The sequence below is a fragment of the Medicago truncatula genome, chromosome 5, assembly GCF_003473485.1.
Source record: "Medicago truncatula cultivar Jemalong A17 chromosome 5, MtrunA17r5.0-ANR, whole genome shotgun sequence".
Taxonomy (NCBI): domain Eukaryota; kingdom Viridiplantae; phylum Streptophyta; class Magnoliopsida; order Fabales; family Fabaceae; genus Medicago; species Medicago truncatula.
Window position 1 is genome coordinate 41585901 of NC_053046.1, and position 23931 is coordinate 41609831.

General features: G+C 34.0%; 1 protein-coding gene and 2 pseudogenes across 1 annotated transcript; all 3 read left to right on the plus strand.

Moving 5' to 3' along the window:
• Positions 1-7738: 7738 nt before the first annotated feature.
• LOC11426778 (TMV resistance protein N-like) lies at positions 7739-9452 on the plus strand (annotated as a pseudogene).
• Positions 9453-10099: 647 nt separating this feature from the next.
• Positions 10100-12753, plus strand: LOC11432475 (disease resistance protein RPV1-like; annotated as a pseudogene).
• Positions 12754-14217: 1464 nt separating this feature from the next.
• On the plus strand, positions 14218-22946 carry LOC11427335 (60S ribosomal export protein NMD3). Its single transcript, XM_003617474.3, has 3 exons — positions 14218-14671; positions 20434-22008; positions 22396-22946. Exons 1-2 carry the CDS (start codon positions 14493-14495, stop codon positions 21275-21277), a joined length of 1023 nt encoding a protein of 340 aa, XP_003617522.2. The 5' UTR covers positions 14218-14492; the 3' UTR covers positions 21278-22008; positions 22396-22946.
• Positions 22947-23931: the final 985 nt, after the last annotated feature.

A 23931-nucleotide genomic window follows, 5' to 3' on the forward strand; every position in this document is an offset into this window, starting at 1 on the left:
CTGGTCAGACAATTCTGGGTAAGGGCTTCAGTCTTTGACATTGATGCTGCTAGACAGGAAGAAGCTCAACTGATTCTGGTTGATCCTACTCTGAAGGGGAAAACCAAAGAAGAAATGGGTCTACTCTCCTTCACCGGTACAGAGATTAGATCAAATGTCATGGGAATTCCTGTAACCATAAATGAGCAGGTTATTGCTCAAGCCATGGGAAGGGATACCTCTGGCAAGTACTTTGGAGAAGAGATTCCTAATCCAAGAACCAGCTCTTGGAAGGAAATTGTCAATGAGACCATTTATGGGTCTAAGGTTGCTCAACCTTACAGCACTTTGAGCATTGAGAAGAAGTTGCTGCTGAAGATTCAAAATGAGAATATCTTTCCCAAAGGTGGAGGAAGTGATCAACCGTCACTTGGTCACAAGGTTTTTCTGCATCACACCATCACTCAAGAGACCACGATGAATGTTCCCAAGTACATGTTCAAGTACATGATCAAGGAACTAAAGAAGAGTCAGATGGAAAACAGAAAGTTTGTTCCTTATGGAAGGTTGCTCTCTGTAATCTTTCAAGAAGGAGGAATTCTAAGTGCCTTGAAGGATGTTGGCATCTATGATAACCAGAAGCTGGGAGCAGTAACTGGGAAGATAATCAATGCATCAACTCTTGTGAAGATGAAATTGATTCCAGCAAATGCTCACAAGAAACTAGATTCTGATATGCATGAATCTGATGCCATATCTGATCTAGTCACTCATCACATCCCTATCTGCAAGAAGGATCCCCTGGATGTGCAAAGGGCCTACATCTTGGACTTCTACAAAACTTACAAGAAGAAGATCAGCTTGAAAGATGTCCCTGAGGAGATGTATGGTGGTGATTTGCCTGTGACAAAAGGCAGAAAGTCAAAGAAGAAGCAGATCACCAAGGAAGAATATCTTGCTGAAGATGCTACTGAGAAGGGTGCTCAGAAGCATCAGAAAGCTAAGAAGGAAAAATCAACTTTGTCCACTATTCAAGAGGAAGTGGAGAACTTGGATGAAGTCCCAATCATCAGAAAAATGACAAGGAATGCTCAAGAAACAGCAGAACAGCTTGCTTCTGAACAACCTGCTTCTGAACAAGCTGCATCTGAAGAGCCTCAGAGTCCTAAGAAGAAAAGAGAAGCTGCTCTTCAAACCATCAAAAGGAAGAGATCTTCAAGGAATCTGAAGACAGCTGAAGGACGAAGGGAAGAAATGTTGGAAGAACTGCAAGAAAACTGGGATGAAGACTCAAGTCCCAAGAAGGCAAAAAAGACTATAACTTCTGAGACTATAGTCATGCCCAGTTTTGAAGCTTCTAAGGAATTAAAGCAATATGCTAGGGAGTATTCTGCATCCAAGATAGCATAAAGGAAAAGGATGAAGGAATTGTATGAGAAGCAAAGGGATGAGCGTCTCAAGGCTGCAGGGTATGTGCCTACTCCTGACATTGCTGCTTTAGCATCTGAGTTAGAGCAAGAAACAGTTCAGTATGGAGCAACTCTGCTTTCACAAGCCTTGAAGAATAAGCAAGCTTCAGGAGCTACTTCATCAGAACAAGTTTCAAATGCTCCAGAAGCAGTTCATCCAGAAGCTCAATCTTCAGGTAATTCATCCAAACCTGACATCTATACTCAGATTCCTTCTCTACCCTCTTCACCCTCATCATCATCAACTGAATCAGATGACCAACCCCTTAGTCAACACATAGACAAACTTCTAAAAACCAAACCTACCAAACTAACAGAATTTGGAACACTTGACTATAAGCAAACTCAAATAGAATTTTCTAAGAATAGGATTAAGCTTTGTGAGAAATTCAACTTGCCTGCTACTCATCCACTTTATCCAGAAATTCCAGAACCTGTTAGTGTACAACACCCTGAACCCAACCAAGAACCTAACCAAACAAACCCACAAAATGACCAAACTCCACAAAGAGCCTCTGAAGTAGTTTCAGAAGCAACTACTTCAGAAATCCCCCAACAACAAGAATCCTCAACCCTTCACAATCTAGAAAAACACTTAGGTGGTGAAATGCAACCTACACCTACAAAGGCCTCTAAGACAGTCCCTGGAAAGATTGATTTAGAAAACCAACAAACAGAAACCATCCCTGAGCAAACTGTTCCTGAGCAAACTGTTCCTGAACAAGCTGTTCCTGAACAAGCTGCTTCTGAACAAGCTGCTTCTGAACAAGTTGCTTCTGACCATCAAACAACAGAACCACAACAACAACCAGAACCACCAATAATTGACCTAACCTCTTCTGACAAACAAACAGCCTCTGACCAACCCTCCACATCTCATACAACTCAATCTGAACCTTCAACCATCCCTGACTCTATCCTTGAATCTGAGTATATAGATGAACAGCTAATCAGACTTAGTGATGGGATTCAGACACTGATTCTTCGCAGAACAGTTCATGTACCTCCTATTCACTATCTTGATCCGTGGATGGATCTGAAAAAGAGTTTTGATGACCTGCTGGATCAGCTAAGTTCTAAGTGCGTCTCATCTCATTCTGCCATGCTGCAAAAGATGTTGGATGATATGCATGAAGCAGCTAGAGTGAAAGAGCTGAATTTTGTGCCTCTGCTGGACATCACTCCTTTCTATCCAGAAGAAGAATACATTACAAGGGCTGCAAGAATTCATGCTGGGTATAAAAGAAGAATGAGAGAAAAGGATGAGCTACTTAAGAAGAAGGATGAGCAAATTAAGTATCTTTTGGAACAGATGTACAAGCAAGCCCAACCCTAGTTGCACACCAATTTTTTTTGCTTGTTTTAATCTTTATTCTAAGTACTTTAGTTGCATTGCATTTGTATCTTAACTTTTCTATATATATATATATTATCATTGTTTCTGGATCTTGTGCTTTTCACCTTCAATGTATTGTACAAGCTTTAACTCTGATGATATTTACTGTTTTTAATGCTGTGTACTCTGATATAATGTTTTTTTTAAGGTTATATGTTTATTGCTCTGATACTCTTTCTTTTGTTTTTTATTCTTTTTGTTGATGACAAAAGGGGGAGTAAATGTATAGTATTTTAAGGCACTGAGCCCCACTATAACCACTTCTAAACTTTTTTAAATACTTCTGATATTATTTTTATGAGTATTTTATTGAAATTTAATTAATAAGAATAGAACTCAGGGGGAGCTTACAAACCTCACCTTAAAGATCTATTAGACTCAGGGGGAGCTTACAAACCTCTATCCCAGTGGTCAACTTATTAATTAGATCAACAACAATTGAACATTTTAAATATTATTGTTTGTCATCATCAAAAAGGGGGAGATTGTTGGAACAAAATGTGTTTCACAATGAACCTTATTAAGTTTTGATGATAACAAGGTATTAAAAATTGTCAATTGGTTATTACTAATAATTGTTCAAGTGTACAGGACCAAAGGCTACTCAAGTTATTTCAATAGGTCTTGGAAGAACAATGGAAAGAAAAAGAAATTCTGAGCATCTGAAGAAAACTGCTCCTGAAGCTGAAGTGCTTCTGAAGTGATGACGTCATCAGAAGCAGAAAGTCATCAGAAGCAAAAGTTTTCATCAGAAGCAATATCGTCACCAGAAGCTATGTTTGATCCTTTAATCAAACTGAAGATTCAAAGTAGCTGATTCTCAATTCAGTCTTATCCAAGAAGAACGAAGAATTGAAAGGGAGGTATCAACGGATATATGGATAGCACTGAGCACTTGTCTCTCGTAAATAGAGTTGACAAAGTACAAGTGTACAACCACTACCTCCACTACTCTGTTTTCTGTCTACGCTACAAGACAAAACAACAGTCATGCCTGCAGAATTTGTACGTTCAAGATGGGAATGAATTTGAAGCTTATTCTTCAAAGGACTACACCCAAATCAGGCAAAGGATCACTGGTGGATAATCAAAGGATTTCAAACGACTCTTTAGACGTGCTGATTATCTCAACGTCTCTTTCACGCCTCTATATAAAGGAGTGAAGACTTGAAGATTGAAGATAGAGATACATAAGTTCAAAAGCGCCAAAACTCTGTCAATTTGATTCTACAAAGCACACTGAATTTCTGCACTGATTTGATACATCTTAGAAATTCAAAGTCTAGAGTCTTTACTGTATTGTATTGTGAACACCACTGATTGTATATCAAGTGTTCAACTCAAACTCAATTCTCTGTATTTTTGTTTGATTAGAAGTCTCTTGCCTGCGTGCTTGAGCATTAGAAGTCTCTTGCTTAGTGCTTGAGCATTGGAAGACTCTTGCGTGTGTGCTTGAGCATTTTTGTGAAGTCTCATACTTAGATAGTATTGAGCATTTGTAATCTTTGTGATTATAGTGAAATCTCCTTGGAAGTGCAAGGGGGACTGGACTACTTCCGTGTTGTGGAAGGAACCAGGATAACTGCTTGTGTCTTTGTCTTTCTTTTCTCTGCTCTGTTCTTTTCCGCTGCAATCTGACTCTGATCATTTCATCAGAAGCAATCAAACTGCTTCTGAAGTTTTATCAGAAGAAGTATTTTTTAAGAGAAAAAGAAAACACAATTAAACCCCCCCCCCCCCCCCCCCTTCTTGTGTTTTTCACCTTCATATTGGAATACTATAAAATGTTGCTGAAGCTTTTTAGCAACACAGACTTTACCTAACAATTGTTCAAACGTAACTAAATTTAATTAGTAACATTTTTCTTTATTTAGTCACAATGTTGTAGTGATTAGACCCTCCTCCTTTGTACAAATAAAAGAGACATGATAAATTAATTAAAGATGAAGAACCTGAATTAATTTGAAAGTTTAATTACAGAGTATAAATAAATCTAAAATTGCAAATGAAGGAATAATTGAAAGTAAAACTACATTTGAAGACAATGTTCTAGAGAGAGCTTCTCTGCCTTCATTCTGAAAACCCCACCACTCGCTCTTAACAAACTGCCGTCACCACCAAGCTCTTGTTCTCCCACATCATCCAAACACTATTCAGCAAGATGTAGCCACGGTGTTAGTGGTGCATTTTCCTCACCGTCGTACCACCTTAAACCCCATTGAAGTGACAAATAATCCAAATCTCGAAGTAGTTGGCTCGCACTAAATTTAATGAGCTCCTCTATCAACATTGTTTTTTTTTTTTTTTTTGGAGAACATGAGAGTTTAAGCCCAAAGCGGAAAACTAACTCCTAATTAAACGAGGTGTAGAAACATCAATACTATTAGCTAAAAATAATTAACTAACTCGAACAGAATATTGCTCATAGATAATTAACACAGATTTTAACTATAGTAATGATTTTAACTCTTTTGTTTCCAGTGAGAAAAAACTACAATAATCTAAGTTTGGTTGGGATATAAATTAAGAGTTCTTATATTTGAACACCCTTAAATTTCTAACACTCATTTAATACATAATTTTCTTTTTATCTCTTTCTCATATCACATCATCAATAAAATAAATTATTTGGGTATATACGTAACGTGAACAAAAAAACAAAGTTATTTGGGTACGTATATCGATGATTTTCCAAAAGTTAATCATGGCCACGGCTTGTTCACCCATGTTTTGAGAAGTGATAAGGAAATACGAGTGAATCTGCAAGGAAGTTGGGCAAAACAGAGAAGGTCCCGCTTCAAGGATGAATAGATTATTTATTTATTTTTGACCAAGAACCTACATAATAGATAGATTACTTATTTTATGAATAATAATAACACACTATAGTTTTAATATTCTGCTTGTTTCTTATGATATATGATGGCAGCTACATTAATTTGCTGGTAATCATGATCATGAACTTGTCACCATCCTTGACTTTATGAAGACCAGAAACCAACTTGTTTGGCCTATTTTTTACAAAATGGAACCAACAACCATAAGACATCTGAAAAATAGTTACGAAAAAGCTATGGATGAACATGAAGAAAAATTTGGAAAGGACTCTGAGAAGCTGAAAGCATGGAGATCAGCTTTGTTTGAAGTCGCAAACTTAAAAGGACGGCACTTGAAATATGGGTACATAGTATAATTACAATTATATTTTTGGCTAATTTGTGTGACTCACACCTATGCTACGTTTTCTATCACTGGTTGTTTGTCGAGTAGTCTTGTGAGTGGACTCACATATCTGACGTGTGAAAAAATGATGAATAGGTTTGAATCCAACTCTTGCATATCAACGTTCTTGCAACTACTAATTGAGTTGTATATATTGAACTTAACAACATGATTTCTATCTTACCATAAGAACTTGATCTTTAATTACTACTATGTGTAAATATTTATTACTCAAACTTGGTTTTATTTTGATTGAATAAATTCAGAGTATTATTAGGAAGATAATGAAACACTTGTATGGATGAATTTAACGGCCTTGAACTTTTGCAGGTATGAATATGAGCTTATAGAAAAAATTGTGGAAATGGCCATTAAAATTTGAGCTGCTTGTAGTAACTATTGTCAAGTCCTTGGTCGAGTATATCAACTAGAAAGAAGATTTGGAAGTTTATCTTGCTATATAGTGTCATGAATCAATTCAACAAATGCGTTGTTTTGTAAGCATAGCACCGGTTGAGCAATTGATGTTTGATACTGGTACCAGTTGTTGTAATAATTGAAAGTTGTGATTGTGTTGGACGCTTATTATGCACTTGCAATAAAAAAATGTACTTCAATAAAATAAAGGTAATTTTTTTATTTTTAATTTTTTTGGTCGAGTAATGGCTAGAGTTTCACACATATTTTAATGTATTGTTCATATCAACTGAATTATGTTTATGAGGACATAATATATATATATATATATATATATATATATATATATATATATATATATATATATATATATATATATTTATTTATTTATTTCTATAGTTGAATTGAAAATCATTTTGGCCTGAAGGGACACGAGATCCTTTAAAAGGATTATTATTTCCGACAAAATCCTAATTCTGATCCTCTATTTTTTATATTGTACAACTTTAGTCTCAATTTTGACCATCCAATTTAATGACGTGACAATATATTAGATGACTTGAATGAAAACAAAGGGCATAGTTACCCGTAAATCTTTAAAATGGGGTGTCTTGAGTCGTAATCAAGCATACAATGCCTAGAATATCAATTGAAATGATACAATGAATTAAGAGTGAACAAAATATTATCATGTCATCAAATTGGATTGTCATATTTTTTAAAATGGAAGAGCAGAATTGTACAATTAAAAATGGGGACTAATATCATGTAAAGCTTATTAGCTACTGCTATTGGAGAAGAGTATTTGTTGTTGGGATGCAAGGCTTGCATAAATGTTGTTCCATTGCATTCAAATAAAAAGCTTCTTTCATCGTATTTCAAATAAAAAGTTAATACATGAATTCAACATTAAAAATATTAGTATGAGATAAAATTGTGGGATCTAATATGAGTTTTTTTTAAAGTTCACCATTTGAGAAAAAATTAGTGAGTTGCTCAACAATGATATGGTATAATGGAGGAATCCGCAAAATAACAATTGTTTGAGATCATCATTGGAGGTGCTCTAACAAGATATATCACTCTCACATAATGTTTGAATTTTCGAATAGCCTTGTTAGTGTGAACTGAAAAGTGTGTATAATATTAGTGTTGATTAGTATTCAAACACATAACATGTATATATAATCTAAAAATTAAAACCGACTAGTCTTAACTCTCTAGGTTTATAACACTTTTGTTTATATATTTTTTATTTTTTTTAGTTTCAAACATCACATCCTACTAGACACAATTAAAGCCTTTCAGTAATTGAAAGACTAGCCATAATCTTATCCTTTGGTCATGGCCATGTTGAATGAAAAAGGTTGATGGCTGCAGCTACATGTACGATGTTTTTCTATGTTTTAGAGGGGAGGACACTTACTGTACCTTTACAGGTAATCTCTATCATGGTTTGAGCAACAAGAGAATCAAGACCTTCTTCTTCCCACATCAAATTCAAAATGATTATAATGATAATGAGCAACTTCAACATTCACCTATTCTCAAGGCAATTCGGGAGTCAAGGATTTCAATTGTTGTTCTCTCTGAAAACTTCGCATCCTCCACACGTTGTTTAGATGAACTTGAGAACATCATTCGGTGTAGGAAGATGTACGGCCAGCTTGTTTGGCCAATCTTTTACAAAGTATATCCCTCAGAAGTCAGGCTTCTGAGTGGTAAGGTTTGGTGAAGCCGTGCTAAAGTTAGAAGAAAGGTTTAGAGATTACCCTCACAGCAACAGGTTGCAGCGATGGAAGCAAGCTTTGTCTGAAGTCACAGTCATTTCTGGATGGATTTACGAAACTGAGTATGTACTATAATATTCTATACTTTCAAGGTTATGCTCTTTTGAAAATTAGTCCTGTGCTTGAAAAACTCGATAAAAATTTCAATAGTGACTGACATGTTGCCTTTTGAAAGTAGAAGCTTAAAGTTTTCCTCATCCACATGGCTGAGATTGAGAATTTGACTAGCTTGACTGATGTCAGTTTTGACTTATGACAAATTCAAGGATAGACAAATATATGTGCTTCAAAACTAAATTTGTATTCGCTTTTTCATGATTTTACCAAACAGACATCGATCATATCACAGTCGGTAGTAAGGCGAGAGGACTCTAGACTTGTAAACTTTTACTTCTAAGGACCAACTATTAGCAGATCCACCTTGTTTTGTTAGGCTTTAGAACTCTTATATTGTTTATGTTTGCTAATATGCTTGAATACAAGAATAGTCCATGGTGTATCATCTCAATCATAAGAGTTTGACTCTTATATTGTTTATTCCTCGAGAGACGGTTGTAAAACGTTAATCGGTGTCACTTTAATTAATAATAATTTTTCTCTTCCCCAATTTTTTTAAAAGGATTTGTTCATTCACAGGTATGAGTACCAATTCATCCAAAAGATTGTGGAATTGGCTGTCCAATCGCTACCATGCTATGATGTTTTTCTCAGTTTTTGCGGGGAAGATACTCGCTACTCCTTTACAGGATTTCTCTACCATGCTTTGAGTAATGAGGGATTCAAGATCTTCATGGATGATGAGGGATTGGAGGGTGGAAACCAAATTTCACAAACTCTTCTCGAAGCAATTGAAAAATCAAGGCTTTCAATTGTTGTTTTGTCTGAAAACTTTGGATATTCCACGTGGTGTCTTGATGAACTAGACAAGATTATCAAGTGCATGAAGACCAAGAATCAATTGGTTTGGCCTATTTTTTACAAAATAGAACAATCAGATGTAAGCAATCAAACAAAAAGTTATGGCAAAGCCATGACAGCACATGAAGATAGATTTGGAAAGCAGTCTGAGAATGTACCATCTACTAGTTGTTTTAATAATTCAAAATTGTGTTGGACGTGTATCATGTACTTGGGATACATGCAATTTCTAATCGGTAAATAACACATCAATACCTTCTAGTTTGTAATTAAACATTGATCTCTCTTTTTTTTTTTTTATTCAAAATCATATACAACTCCCTTCCACTTAACACCACCGTTGGTTAGTTCTCGGTTATACAAAGAAGTTAAAGCTCGCCAAAAAAATGATAAATTCAATGGCGGAAAAATTCAAGTCATAATGTAGACGGGGGCGTGCTTCAATGCGGCTGCGTGCACGGGGACTGACGTGTTCCCTCATGTCACAATGCCTCATTCAGGGTCTACGTGCCTTCATATGATGGACTTTCTAGCGGTCCAGAACAATATATAAGATTTAAAATAAGATAATGTTGGGAGTTATGTTTAGAATAATTTTAGAATACTGGTTTAGAATGAGACTTTTCCATTTAATTATTATATATTGCATCGATTTCCAGCAATTGTTTCACAACTTGAAATTTTTTTCATTGCTAATTGAATTTGTTATTCTAATCAAGAACAACTTGACTTGTTAGGATTGGGTTGATTTATTCCCATAAATTAATAAATATACTTTCATGAATCATTCATCATTGCGTACCTAAAATTATAGTTTGTCATTTTCATCATATAATAATTATAAAGGAAAGAAAGACCTTGACCAAAAAAAAATAAAAAGGAAAGAAAGACAAAAGAGGGTTCTAGGACAAACCGCATGAATTCATGGCATTTTGTTGCTTAATTTTAGATGTTTGTGACATATTGTACATTGTCAATGTTAGAATTTTTTTCATAGCCTCATTAGTATCGATTAGTGTTCAAACTAATTAGTCTCAACTCTTCTATGCTTTTGCAACATCAGATCCTACAAGACACTATAGTTATGTTCATTCAGTAATTCAAAGACTAAAGAAAAACATGATGAATAAAAATCAGGTTGATGGCAGCTACAAGTACGATGTTTTTTTATGTTTTAGAAAGGTGGACACTTACTATACCTTCACAGGTAGTCTCTATCATGCTCTGCGTAACAAGAGAATCAAGACCTTCTACCCACATGAAACTGATATTAAGAAACTTCAACCTTCTCCTATTGTGCTCAAGGCAATTAAGGAAGCAAGGATTTCTATTGTTGTTCTCTGAAAACTTCGCATCCTCCACGCGTTGTCTAGATGAACTTGTTAACATCCTTGAGTGTATGAAGATGAAAAATCAACTTGTTTGGCCAATTTTTTTTAAAGTGGAGCCTTGGGAGGTAAGGAATCAGAAAGGCCGTTTTGGCGAAGCCATGTTGAAGTTAGAAAAATGGCTTCAAAATTATCCTTACAGGATACTGCAATGGAAGAAAGCTTTGCATCAAGTCTCCTTGATTGCTGGATGGAATTACGGTGCTGAGTATGTACTACTTTTCTATATACCACTAGTAGCAACCTAGTACTAGGGTTGTTCCAAAAAAAAACAAAAACTGAACAGAAGTGCTAAACCAAACCAAACCGCATCGGAAAAAAGCAAACTGTGACTAACAGTTTTTGAACTGAACTGAACCAGTGAGACATTGATGTGATTCAGTTTGGTTTAGCGTTTCGGTTTTTAGTTTTTTTAAACATTCATAATATTGACTTGGTTCGTTTTTTTTCCTACAGTTCTAGTTATGAGTTAATGATAGCACTTTGGTATCATTCGGTTTGAAAACGTACATTAAAATTTTTATAAAGGTAGTTTTGGTTCGGTTTATAACTACAAAACAGTTGTACCGAACCTCTATAATAAAAGTTCGTTCAAGACAAATCAATAATTGTTTAATTCTTTTTTTCTGAGCTGTAGAAACAGTTCAATTAAATTAAATTCAGTTTTCTTTTGGAACTCCAACGGTCATAGACATCACCTTTTGGAAGTAGAAGCTCACATTTCTCCTCGTCTTCACTGTTAAAATGATCATTTGACCAATGATGGATTGACAAAAATAAGATAAAAAGAATATTCATGTCTGGAAACTCATCGAACATACACAATTCAGGTCTCAACCATAAGGACCGTGAGATTCTGCATCCGATGAGCGTCATTCGAGTGATTTTTTAAGTATCGATCCACCGTAAACCAACTATCAATAGAACCCGTGTTGTTTGTTGGGCTTTAGAAATCTTGTTTGAGACTTTGTTTCAGGTTGTCAATATGCTCGAACACAATAATAGACTTTATGAATTAAAATGATCTGTGCATTCATAGGTTCGAATATGAACTCTTCAAGAAGATTGTGGAGTCAACGGTACAATCACTGCCTCGCTACGATGTTTTTCTCAGTTTTTGCGGGGAAGATACTCGCTACTCTTTTACAGGATTTCTCTATCATGATTTGCGTCATGAGGGATTCAAAATCTTCATGGATGATGAGGGATTGAAGGGTGGAAACCAAATTTCACAAACTTTACTCAAAGCAATTGAAAAATCAAGGCTTTCAATTGTTGTTTTGTCTGAAAACTTTGGATATTCCACATGGTGTCTTGATGAACTTGTCAAGATTATGGAGTGCAAGAAGACCAATAATCAATTGGAATTGACCAATATTTTACAAAATAGAACGACCAGATGTAAGCAATCAAACAAAAAGTTATGGTAAAGCCATGGCAGCTCATGAGGATAGATTTGGAAAGGAATGTGAGAATGTGCAAAAATGGAAATCAGCTTTGTCAGAAGTTGCCTTACTGAAAGCAGACCATATCAAAGAAAATGAGTACGTACTAGTGAATACTATAGATTACTTTTAGATTGCATTAACGTTGGCTAATCCCTTAAATCAGAAACTGCTCTTGCCATAGACAAATTAAAGTTGTAGAGCTTTTGTAGGTACGAGTATGAATTCATAAAGAAGATAGTGGAAAGGGCCATTGAAGCTGAAAATCACATGTGATACCAATAAGTCCATGCAGAAATGACAGAGAAGGAAGGTTTGAGTTCCTCTTACATTCAAGCATCATCAAATCAAGATCTAGGAACACTTGTGCAGAAGAAGGTGAAGTCACTTATATTTACTGTATATGTGGTTGCTTGATGCCTACTAAAAGAATATGCTAAACAAGAATTGCCAAAGGTCCCTACAACTTGATTGTTGATCAATTTGGTTGTGCAATTTCTTTTAGTGGTAGAGCAGGATCGAATAATTACAGGGGCAAGAGGCAATTATATTTCTATCGAGTTGGACAGTGTTTAAAAAGACCTGTCAAAACTATAATGCTGGCAAGAAAGTGTTAAGAGAAGTTTATATACATAAACATCAACTTACCCTTAAATATGAGTCAGTATTCTTTTAATGTTAGAAACAATATATTTGCATCCATTGTATCAAAATAAATCTTTACATTTCCAAGGACTGTCCATTGTTAATTATGACTCTTCTAAAGGTTGTGTTTATTTCTTAACCATGTTTGATTAAATTAGCACTTGATAGTTGACTCACTATAAGAAAAAAAGTGACAGAAAAAACCTGAGGTGTTTGTTTACATGTACAAAGTCATAACCTTGTAAAATTCAATACGGTAACAACTGATGAAAAGATTCATAAAATATAGGGTTTTTGATCCACTATAAACAGCCCCAGACTAGATTCTCTATAAAAACTAAAGCATTCCTCAAATGTGCTTACAATATGCCAGCTACTATTTTTCTGCATATAATGAATCAAAGGAATAAAGCAATAAATACACAAGACAAAATGAGCAAATTTTTGCTCTCCTCCGAAAGATGAGGAATTTGGAAGGGAGATCATATTTGTTTCATATTTTAACTTGAATAACCTGATCTGATCTAAATCTAATCTAAATCTAAGGGGGTGTATTGGATTGAGATTTCAATGGATTTTAAAAGACTTTTTTGTTTTATAAAAGTCTTGTGGTATTCAATCAAGATTTTTAAGGAATGTAAAACATTCTTGTGGTATTCAATTAGGATTTTCATGATTTTTTAATGAGTCCAATGAAATCTAGTGGTATTCAATTGAGATTTTGCATAACTTAAAAATTGTCTACTCGTATTCAAAACTCTACGGATTTTAATGGATTGTTGTGAGTAATGGATTTTGTGAGATTGTTTAGTGTAAAATGTACCTACTAACAATCTCACACCTAGACTTGAGACTTTTCTATCTCCCACACATAGCCTTGAAATTTTGTAATACTTTTCCAAATTCTTTTTTTTTTTTTTTTTTTACGTTTCTTCCAAATTCTTTTCTATTCTACTGTAACAATGACAGGTTATATATTTTGTTTGGCAAACTTATTGTCGAAATCATCATGCCTCTAACTTGCACTTTTCTTAACATAACTTTTACGTTCATTAAAAAAAAGAATGTACTGTATAATCTTGTGGTTAATTTACCATCTACCTATATATCAAATTATTATAAAAATCACAACTTTACGTTCATTGGTATTATAATAATTTTTCTACTTGCATTTTTCAATCAAATTATTATATCTGTACTTTTGTTTTTGAGAGATTTTTTGGTCTGTACTGTATCTTTAAATTTATTGACCCTTTTAAAATCTTTAAAATTCATTAAAATCCTTTAAAATCTATATCATGAATCCATTAAAATCTTGCAAAGAATCTTGATTGTAAAAAGTCTTTCAAAAAAAGTCTTTTAAAATCCCACAAAATCAATACAATCCAACAAAGTCTTTTAAAATCTTCAAGATTTTTTTCTATCAAAACAGTCTTTTAAAATCTCAATCCAATACACCCCCTAAATCTAAATATTATAATGATGAAAATAATAATTTTATACTTTCCTTCCATTGAAATCACTACTCTCCCTTCAAGGAAACACATGATTTTAAAATCTCGCCCCCTCCTGTCTATTCTTTTTTTGAAACGGCCAATGTTATTAAGCAATACCCGTGCAAGAATGATCGTGCACCAACAACCATAGAAAAAATATAATGCAAATAAAAATCTAGGACGCAGGGAGCCAAAAGTTAGGTGGGCCCAACCCACGATTTAGAACTGAAAGTTTTGGCCCAACATAAACAAATAAATGTTTAGATAGAAAAGTGAGTGTGGAAACGTATTGCAATTGCAAAGAAATTAGGTCAAAGAGTGGAGAAGATGGAGGAAGGGTGGTGGCGTTCTGTTGTTGTGAATGTTCGTCAACAACATGTTTGTCAGCTGCGTACTTTCTTTCATTTGGAGCAGATCAGCGTTTTGAACAATTTTGGTACCGTTCGTAAAGCTAAGATAATCAAATACGACATTGATGAAGGTTTTTCTTTCTGTTTCCGTTTAACATCTTATGCTTGGGATTTTGTGGAACTTATTGAGAAAATACTTCCTGTGTCAAGTTTGATTGGGATATGATTCTTCCTGAAAGTGAAATATACCTTTTTCGTGTTAAACAATTGTTTGTATTATAATATTACCTTTTATACACGGATTCATTCCTGTGCTGGATTGAAATATTTTGTGGATCTGTTACATTGTTTTTTATAAATATATAAATAAATAGTTCACTCTATTTGTTCTTGAGTTCTGATTAATCTACTAAGTATCGTAAGAAGCAAAACTGGCAAACCATCTTTATTAGGAGATTAATCTACTACTCTATTTAACTTTACATAAATAGTTGAAAGTATAGTGTGGCTGCTTCTCATACATGTCCTTTCTTTCATTTGCTGAAGCATGGCGGTGCCAACTGCTACTGTTGTGTGAATCAAATTGAGGTATTTTATAAAGGAACTAGTTCCTGGCTACTAAGAATCTCTTTAAAAGATAAGCAACTTGTTTTTTCTTGTGATACATTTGTCCATCAATTATGAGATTGCTGATTACAATTATATGATATTCTGAGGTGTTCAGTTATATCAATATCATTATAGGCTATTGAAGTTGTTGCAACTTACAACATGAGCTTGAAAATTATTGTCTTAAACCCCTCTCAGGTTTAAATCTCAAAGCCTTAGGGATGTAGATTTTGCAGCAAAACTGGTTTATACAACTCTTGCATTCAAACATGGCTAGTTTCGCTTCTCTTCACTTGGAATTAGTAGACTAGAGTGGCACCCAAGCTATATTAAAGTGTGATATTTGCATCTTCACCATGCTTCTGTAAAAGTCTATGCAGAAAACTCTTCCCTAGGCAGCTTGGCGCCAGTGTGATCGTATATCTCTCCAATACTGGTTTTTGACCTTCATTATGCGGTTAACAATTACGCAACTAATGTGCATTCATTGGTTTGATTTTCTTGTATGTAAGTCTCAGTTTTATAAACCTAAAACAGTTGGTATGGTATTATATTTTTTTCTGCGTTCATCTGGGTGTTTGACTCAAATATTTTGTGGATTTGTTATATGATTGTAGATATAGTTTATTCAGAGCAAGCCATCTATTGGACATTTGGACTCTGGTTCTGATTAATCCATTATGTTAGTAATAAGAAAAACTAGCAACCCATTTATTAGGAGATTTCCAACTACATAAATAGTTGAAAATATATTGTGGCTGGTTGGTATTTGGGGCTTATTCTTACTGGAAACTTTGCTCAAGGCTAAGTTATCGAAAAAACAAGATCCCTTCCTTTATATTTAGAATGTAGTTTTGGTTAACAATGCTTATCAAGGCTGGGTTCATACACGTCATAGTATGTCCACAAAATCCAGTCAGTGGAGCTCAGGGTAACAAATCGGGTTCCATGCCATGGTTTCGTTACATTAACACCCTTACGTGAGTCATATCTGATTTAAGGTGTTGTTTAAACATGCTGGGAAATTTTTGTTGTGTGAAAAAATATTTTACTGAAAAGTACTATGAAATTAAATCCCATTTATGAGAAAACAAAAATGTGACACCTCTAGTTTGAGAGAGGGATAGGGAAAGGGAAGTACAAACATGCCAAGTTTGAGAGGCATTTTTAATTTTATTGATTGTGTAATGAGAAAACAAAATTCATTTTGATAAGTTACTAGTGGGCATGCATCTGGTCACATGATACGACGACACAACACATGAAACCACTGATGGTTCGACCTACTTGTCATCAAACATATTTCATGGGGGGTCATTTGAAGAAGAGAGCAGCCAACGATTAAATATTACCCTAAACCTAAGAATGTACTATAAAATATAAACCATAATAAGTGCCTTCTTAGCAGAACATGCAAACCTGAGGTGGGTTGATAATAGGGGTACTAAAAAGACTGCCGTAAACACCACCATTTGATATTGTAAGAGTGCCTCCAGCCATCTCATCAATTGATATAGTTCCAGCATTAGCCTTCTTTGCAGAGTTCATTTTATCCGCATTACGGATAACCAGCACAGCAAGTCCCTCGGTAGGCAAGCAAAAAATGCAAACATATACTTAATTAGCTTAACTCCTTTAACCCAACCATTAAACATTTTCAAACCAGTCATGACAACATCAATCGACATAGGTCAATGACATGGGTTAAGTTTCACCAAAAGTATAATAAACCCAACACTATGGATTTTTCTACACAATAAGAACAGTAGTAAATAAGTGAAGGTTGAGGTGACTGATGAAAACCTTCGGAGTTCCCACAGCTATGCTGATGTCAATATAATCTCTGTATATAATATCATCCCCATCAATGACCGCATTTACAATCAGTTGATATTGAAAGGGCGTTGACAGCAGTTTCAAATTTCAATACACCTTGTGCCTGGTTTGTGTTATATTATGTTGATTTTAAAAATAAAAAATAAAACAAGAAAAGATTAATCATAATCGTATTGATATTGCAAGTAGCTCATAAAATTTTCCAAATGTAAGCTATATTTTCCAAAGAGTAAGTTACTTCTAAATTAAGTTTCTTAGCTTTTTATAATGAAATTAAAAAAAAGCGAATATTTTTAATCTTAATTTACTTTTTATATAGAAAAAATATTTTAAAATACCTTCTTAATTAAAGTTTATTTGTTTACTTTTCAATTAAGTTATGGCCAAATGATAATACCTTCATCAAAATATTTTTTTTATCGATCTGCCTGATCCCTCTACCACTTATAATATTGATTTTCTTATATAGAAAAATATTTGAAAATACCTTCTCAATTAAGTTTGTCCTGTTACTTCTAAATTAAGTATACTCGGGAAACACCATCTTTAAATATCTTCATCAAATATTTTTTTTTTTTTTATATAAATTAAATCCAAATCCTAATAAACAACTCAAAAAAATAATAATCCCAATTAACAATCCTATTTTGCGTTTGAGATCGCTTAATCTCATTTGCATCCGCTTTAATATTCCAATTTGCAAATGGGGAGAAGTCAGTCCCATATACGTGACGATCTTTTCAACTCTATTCTCCCAAAATTACCTATCAAATCTTTGAAGAGGTTTGGATGTGTATGCAAATCATGATCGCTTTTATTTGATAATTCATATTTCATGACTATGTATCGCAATAATCTCTTAACAAGAGAACATCCTTATTATCATGATGTGTCTGTTCTACTACATCAAACATTTACTCCTTTTGATGGTTATTATCTAGATGGCCAAGTGTCAACTTAGATCCTATATAACTATATCAATAGTGTATATATATATAGTAAGATTTTTTATGCCACATGTCCCTTCCACGTTTATTCTCAATATTTATATTATTTTTTTATTTTTTAAAACCAATATTTTATTTGACATAAATATCTCAACAAACTTTTGATCTTATCCACTCAATATTTTATTTAATTTTTTATTAAATTTCTAATATTTTATGTAGCATAAATATCTCAACAAACTACGTATAATACTTTTAACAAAGTTTACATATATGATCTTTTTAATGATTAAAAGGCTCCAATTATTTTTTTTAGGAAAAGAAACTTCAATTAATTACTAACTAATCTTTTAGCATTGTATCATTCAATTAATTTTTCTTTTTGAAGAAAAAAGGTTTCGACTTGCTATATGGTGCGAAAACATTAAAGCACGACATAGGCACAATAAAAGCCAAACAATGCTTTAATATTTTTTAAATAAATAAAAGTAGAACATGGTCAGCAGCAAAATGAGGCGAAAATTAATAAGGGGATCATATTGAAAACTCATAATTAGTTAAGAGACCATTTGTATAATCAAGCCTAAAAAAAGCACGTGGTTAAATGAGGTGGTCTTAGGACCTGTTTGGATTGAGCTTACGTAAATAATTAAACTTTTATCTTAATTCATAAGATCTTACAAACAAAAATTGTATATTCTTAAGTTGTTTTTTCATGAACTACCTTAACAAACTTATAAATAATACATTAATGTTTAGTTATTTGCATAAGTTGTTTTGCATAAGCTCTATAATAAATCAATCCAAACAGATCTTTAGTGTTGAATTATAAAATGGGTTTGTTACATTTTAATTAAGAGTTTTACACTAAAAGTTCATGAATGAGCTAAGCTGGTAAAACTCTTGCAAGATGACATGCTTTTTTCATTAGACTCAACCATGTACACCATGATTTTTTTTTTCAATTTCTTAGAACTTTCTTAGAATTAGAGTGTCTAGTACTGGAAGGGGCCAGTAGCTTCCTTGAGGATCTACTTCGTAACATCTTAAACAGCATGAGTGTCATCCTATACAACCCGACAAGATGCCAAGTCTCTAATACGCCCGATCGTGGGATCAAGTATGTTGGTAGACCTCTATGATCTTCTCTCGCTGCATCTGCAAGGGCCACTTCTTCTTCAATTGCCCTCTACAACTTTCCTTCGTGTAAGGATGTTATATCTAGAAATACCATCACATATATCCAAATAATGTGTCTCATGGATGGCTAGGAATATAATCTAAATATTGAGCTAGCATGCTCCAAGTTTACTATAGAATGGATACAATTAGATGCCACGATCGAGAGAGATAGTCTGCATGTATCTAAACTGGGGAGGATAACATACCATCTAACGAGCATCGCGTTTGATCCATCCTAAATAGAACCAATTGGCATGTAAGGATGTATGTGGCATACATACCCCTCCTAGTTAGAACAAATTAACTAGCACGAGGATCCTCCCATCGTATCTAATCTATCATATTCCTAGCCACTTACCACGAAAATGCTACAAGATCCATGCCTTCATCAAATATACAAACATCATCAGAGTGGATGAAATGATGTTATATATTTTTAACAAGGTAATTAGGTAAACATTCCCCCATTTACAATCATTAATCATGTGCATATCCTTCAAGTACTTTATGTATGCCACATCAACGTAAATGTCACTAGAGATAGGAATAGGTCAGGCCGACCTACAAGGGCCTACGACCTAGCCTACGACAGGTCAGATCAGGCCAAACTTTTTTCTTAAATAGAGAAAGTTTGGGCTTTTTTAGAAGCCTATTTAACTTAAAAGGTCAGGCCGTAGACCATTCAAAAAGCTTCTTAGGCTTATTAACTGGCTTATTTAAGTAAATTTAATAATATTATTGATTATTATATTATATTTTATACTTTAAAATAAAATAAAAATTTATTAACTTTTACAGTAATTTAAGCTTATTAGCATACATTATTTTATTTTTTGCATATTTTAAAGTATTATTATAAACTAGAATTAAAATATGATACAATATTTAGTTAAATTATTTAAAAACTCATGTTGATTATATAAAGCGAGTTTTTATCTAATTGATATATTAGTTCACTAGTCTATTTAAACTTCGATCACATTGCTTATTTAAAGATGTTCATATGAAATAGGCTTTTAAACAGGTTAGCAGACCGTATCAGGCTTTCAGAATGTCAGATTCATGCCTAAAAAGTAAACCTATGAAAGGCCACAAGTCAGACTTAGGGCTCAAAAAAATTTGACAGGTCAGGCTTAGGCCTTGCAAAACCTAGCTCGGCCTAACCTACTCCCATCCCTGCATGTCACTTTTATTGGAGAAAATGTTGAAGCGAATCTAGTGGCGAGGTTTGTCAATCTAGTGTCAACAATGACATTTGTGAACCACCTTTCTTCTACGGTCGTCGATCTTTTTTCCATTACTAAAGCACTTCAATGTTTCATGCAACTAAACTACCCATTTAACATCTTTTGCTTGGCATTTTGTGAAACTTATAGGGGAAATACTTCCTGTCAGGTTTGATTGGGATATGATTCCTCCTGAAAGTGAAAGATACCTTTTTCGTGTTGAAATCGTCCCCATTTGCTGCGGGGATTTGATCTTTCTGCCTCCTAATGTTGTTGCTTCTTTCGGTGAAAATATTGGTCCTATTGTCATTTGCACTAGGGTTGCCAAAACATTTACTTTGCTTGATCCATTTACCTTGACCCACTGTTTCTTAGATGCTCATCAGTACTGGAAAGCACCATTCACACATTCATTCAATAGGACTCAGTTAGTCGAATATGTTGTTCTCGATACTGTCCTCCTCCAGGATAACCAAGATGAAGAAGAAGAGGAGGATAAGGAGAAAAAGAAGAATTATGATGCTGATGCTGTTGCTGCTGCCAAAAAATATTGTTTAGCTGATGCTGTGGTTGCTCGTGTGAAAGATATTGGAAATAATGACACAACTTTTCAAATCAGGACTCATCTTGGTCGTATTTTAAAACCCGGTGACCATGCTCTTGGTTATGACCTGTCTGGAGGAGAAGGAGGAGCTGACACCAACATCAATATCAACCTTCCTGCTGCCATTTTGATCACCAAGATTAGTTATGCCGAAGAGAATGGTAGAGTTGTTGCTCTTCATGATAAGTGGGAATCTGATTATCAACTCTTCTTCAATGATCTACAACAAGACACTAAACTCCTCTTCAACGTAAGAGCAGCCTACCGAGATCAAACCAAAAGCTACACATATGATGGGCCCTTCGTAATCCCCCCTACCAGACCTTTTGTTCCATTGGAGGACTTGCTTGACGGATGATCTAGTTACTAGCTTAAACAAAAATCACTTTTGTTAATGTTTTGTTTGTTCCAATAACAACAAAAATCAAGGAAGATGCTTTTCATTTATTAGGTTCTTTCTATTTGCAATTTTTGTTTCATGTTTATGTTTATTCCAATGACAAGAACAAGTGCTTTTCACTTAGGTTGCTGCAGTTTGCAATTTCTGTTTGATATTTATGTTTATTCCGATTACAAGAACAAGTTACGTGTGTTGATCGTGCTTCACAAACCATGCCTGTCATTATATTCGGCATAAAAAGTTCCTTTCACCATTTCATGTCTTCCATGTGGTACACTAGAAAGCTTACAGATACAATTAAGCAGCTAATATGCATTGGTTCGATCTTCTCTGCTACGTAAATATCTGTTTCATAAATCTTTAACAGTTATTTGTAGTATCGTATTACCTTTTATATTGATTAATTCCTGTGCTGAATTGAAATATTTTGTGGATCTGTTATATAGTTATAAATAGTTTACTCTTTTTGGACTTGAGCTTTGATTAATCTATTACATACACTAAGAAGTAAAACTAGCAAACCATCTTTATTAGGAGATTCCACCTACATAAATATTTTTTTTTTAAAAGAACTACATTAATTGTTGAAAGTTCAGTGTTGCTGCTTCTAATATGCGTCCTTTCTTTCATTCGCTGAAGCATGGTGGTGGCAACTGCTTCTGTTGTGAGAATCAAACGGACGGATCAAGGTATTGACTTCTTTTTCTGTAGTTAAAGTCATGCTCAAAAGTAGTTTGTGCATTGTATAAAGGAACTAGTTCTTGGCAACTTGTTTCTCATGATACATTTGTCCATCAATTATGAGATTGCTGAATTTGCTGATTGCAATTATACGACATTTTGAGGTGTTATTATAGGCTACGGAATTTGTTACACCTTGAGCTTGAAAACTATTTTGTCTCAAAGCCATTCGCAATCTCATTCTTAAGTATATAATCGTGTCTCAAAGCCTTAGGGATGTAGCAAAACTGGTTTATATAACTCTTGCACTCAAATATGGCTAGTTTTACTTCTTTTCACTTAGAATTAGTAGCTAGAGTGGCCAAACTGTATTAATCTGTGATATTAATTTACAGCTTCACCATGCTGCTGTGAAAGTCTGTTATGCAGGAAACTCTTCCCTAGGCAGCTTGGCACCAATGTGATCATATATCTCTATTTTTGTTTCACAACTTGCAAAGGCTGCATTAGGTGATGATTTACCGTGGAATCTGCAAACTCTTCGAAAAATCTAATACTGGTTTTTTACCTTAATTATGCAGTTAACAGTTCAGCAACTAATGTGCATTGGTTTGATTTTCTTGTATGTAATGTAAGTCTCAGTTTTATTATAAATCTAAAACAGTTCATACAGTGTTACATTTTTTTTTTTCTTTCTGAATTCATCTGCAAGTTGGATTCATTTAGTGTTGGCAAAGCTATGGGAAGTCATGAACCCTCTAAAGTTATCATATTCTCTTGGCAAATATTACTCTGCCACTACCAACAAAAGAAAATTTTACTAAGCGAGGAGTTTTTGAGGGAGGGGATGAGTCGATGTGTGAGTGATGTCCAAGAGAAAGGGAATCAAAAGACCGCTTGTTTATCAAATATTATTTCACGAGTGCCATTTGGTATGAGAGTTTTTGATAATAATAGTTTTTGAAATAAGACTTTTCCTTGAACAAGAGTTTAGAGACTACTTGTGTATCTCTATAGGTTAGAGACTAAATTTATGAGAGAATGATAGTTTAGTGATTGATTGTTTATTCTAAAGTTTTGTTTGTCGGTTTCATGTACTTTTGTAATTTTGTGTCACAATATGTTCTTGTGCATGTAGATCGCTGATATTAGTTTCTTTATAACATTACTTGATAGTGAAGTAACAACAATTTTGATCAAAAGTAACAGAGCTCAAGTTGATGAATTATAAGTAATAATTCATGTTTAATTTGATTAAAATATTGTGGATTCAACAATACAATTGTAGCCTCCTCAATACGATGTTTTTCTCAATTTTTGTTGAGAAGATACATGCTACTCCTTAATGGGGAATTCTCTATCATGCTTTGGGCGGTGAGGGATTCAAGATCTTATTGGATAACAAGAGATTGAAAAGTGAGTCTCTTCTCAAAGCAAATTGAAAAACCAAGCTTATGACCAAAACTATGGATATTCTTCATTTTTTTTCAAGTTTATGACCAAAATGCTTCACTTTTCAAATTATTTGTCTATAAATTGTTAAATCAGGCTTCATGCAACTGAGTTCATTTCAGTTCGACAAAACTACACTTATTAAAAGCAGAGACGAACCCCGTGGAATTGAGTAAACTAGCCACAAATTAAGTAAATTTCCATTCTTGACTGGTTTGGAAAGAATTGGAATTTGACTGAGCTAATTAATTAAACTAAAATACATGTGCTTAGATATCTCGATGGCCATTAGTTTATGAAAAGCTAAACATGAGAAACAGGGATGAAGTAGAAACAGAACCTTATAAATTGAGTTTTTAACATTTTATAATCTGGTGTGAAATTAGAGAATTGCCAAATCTGAACCATGTAATAGATTGAATGGTTGGGATTTCTTCAACTGCGTCCTCTCGCTTTCATAACTCAATATTTTCTACCTT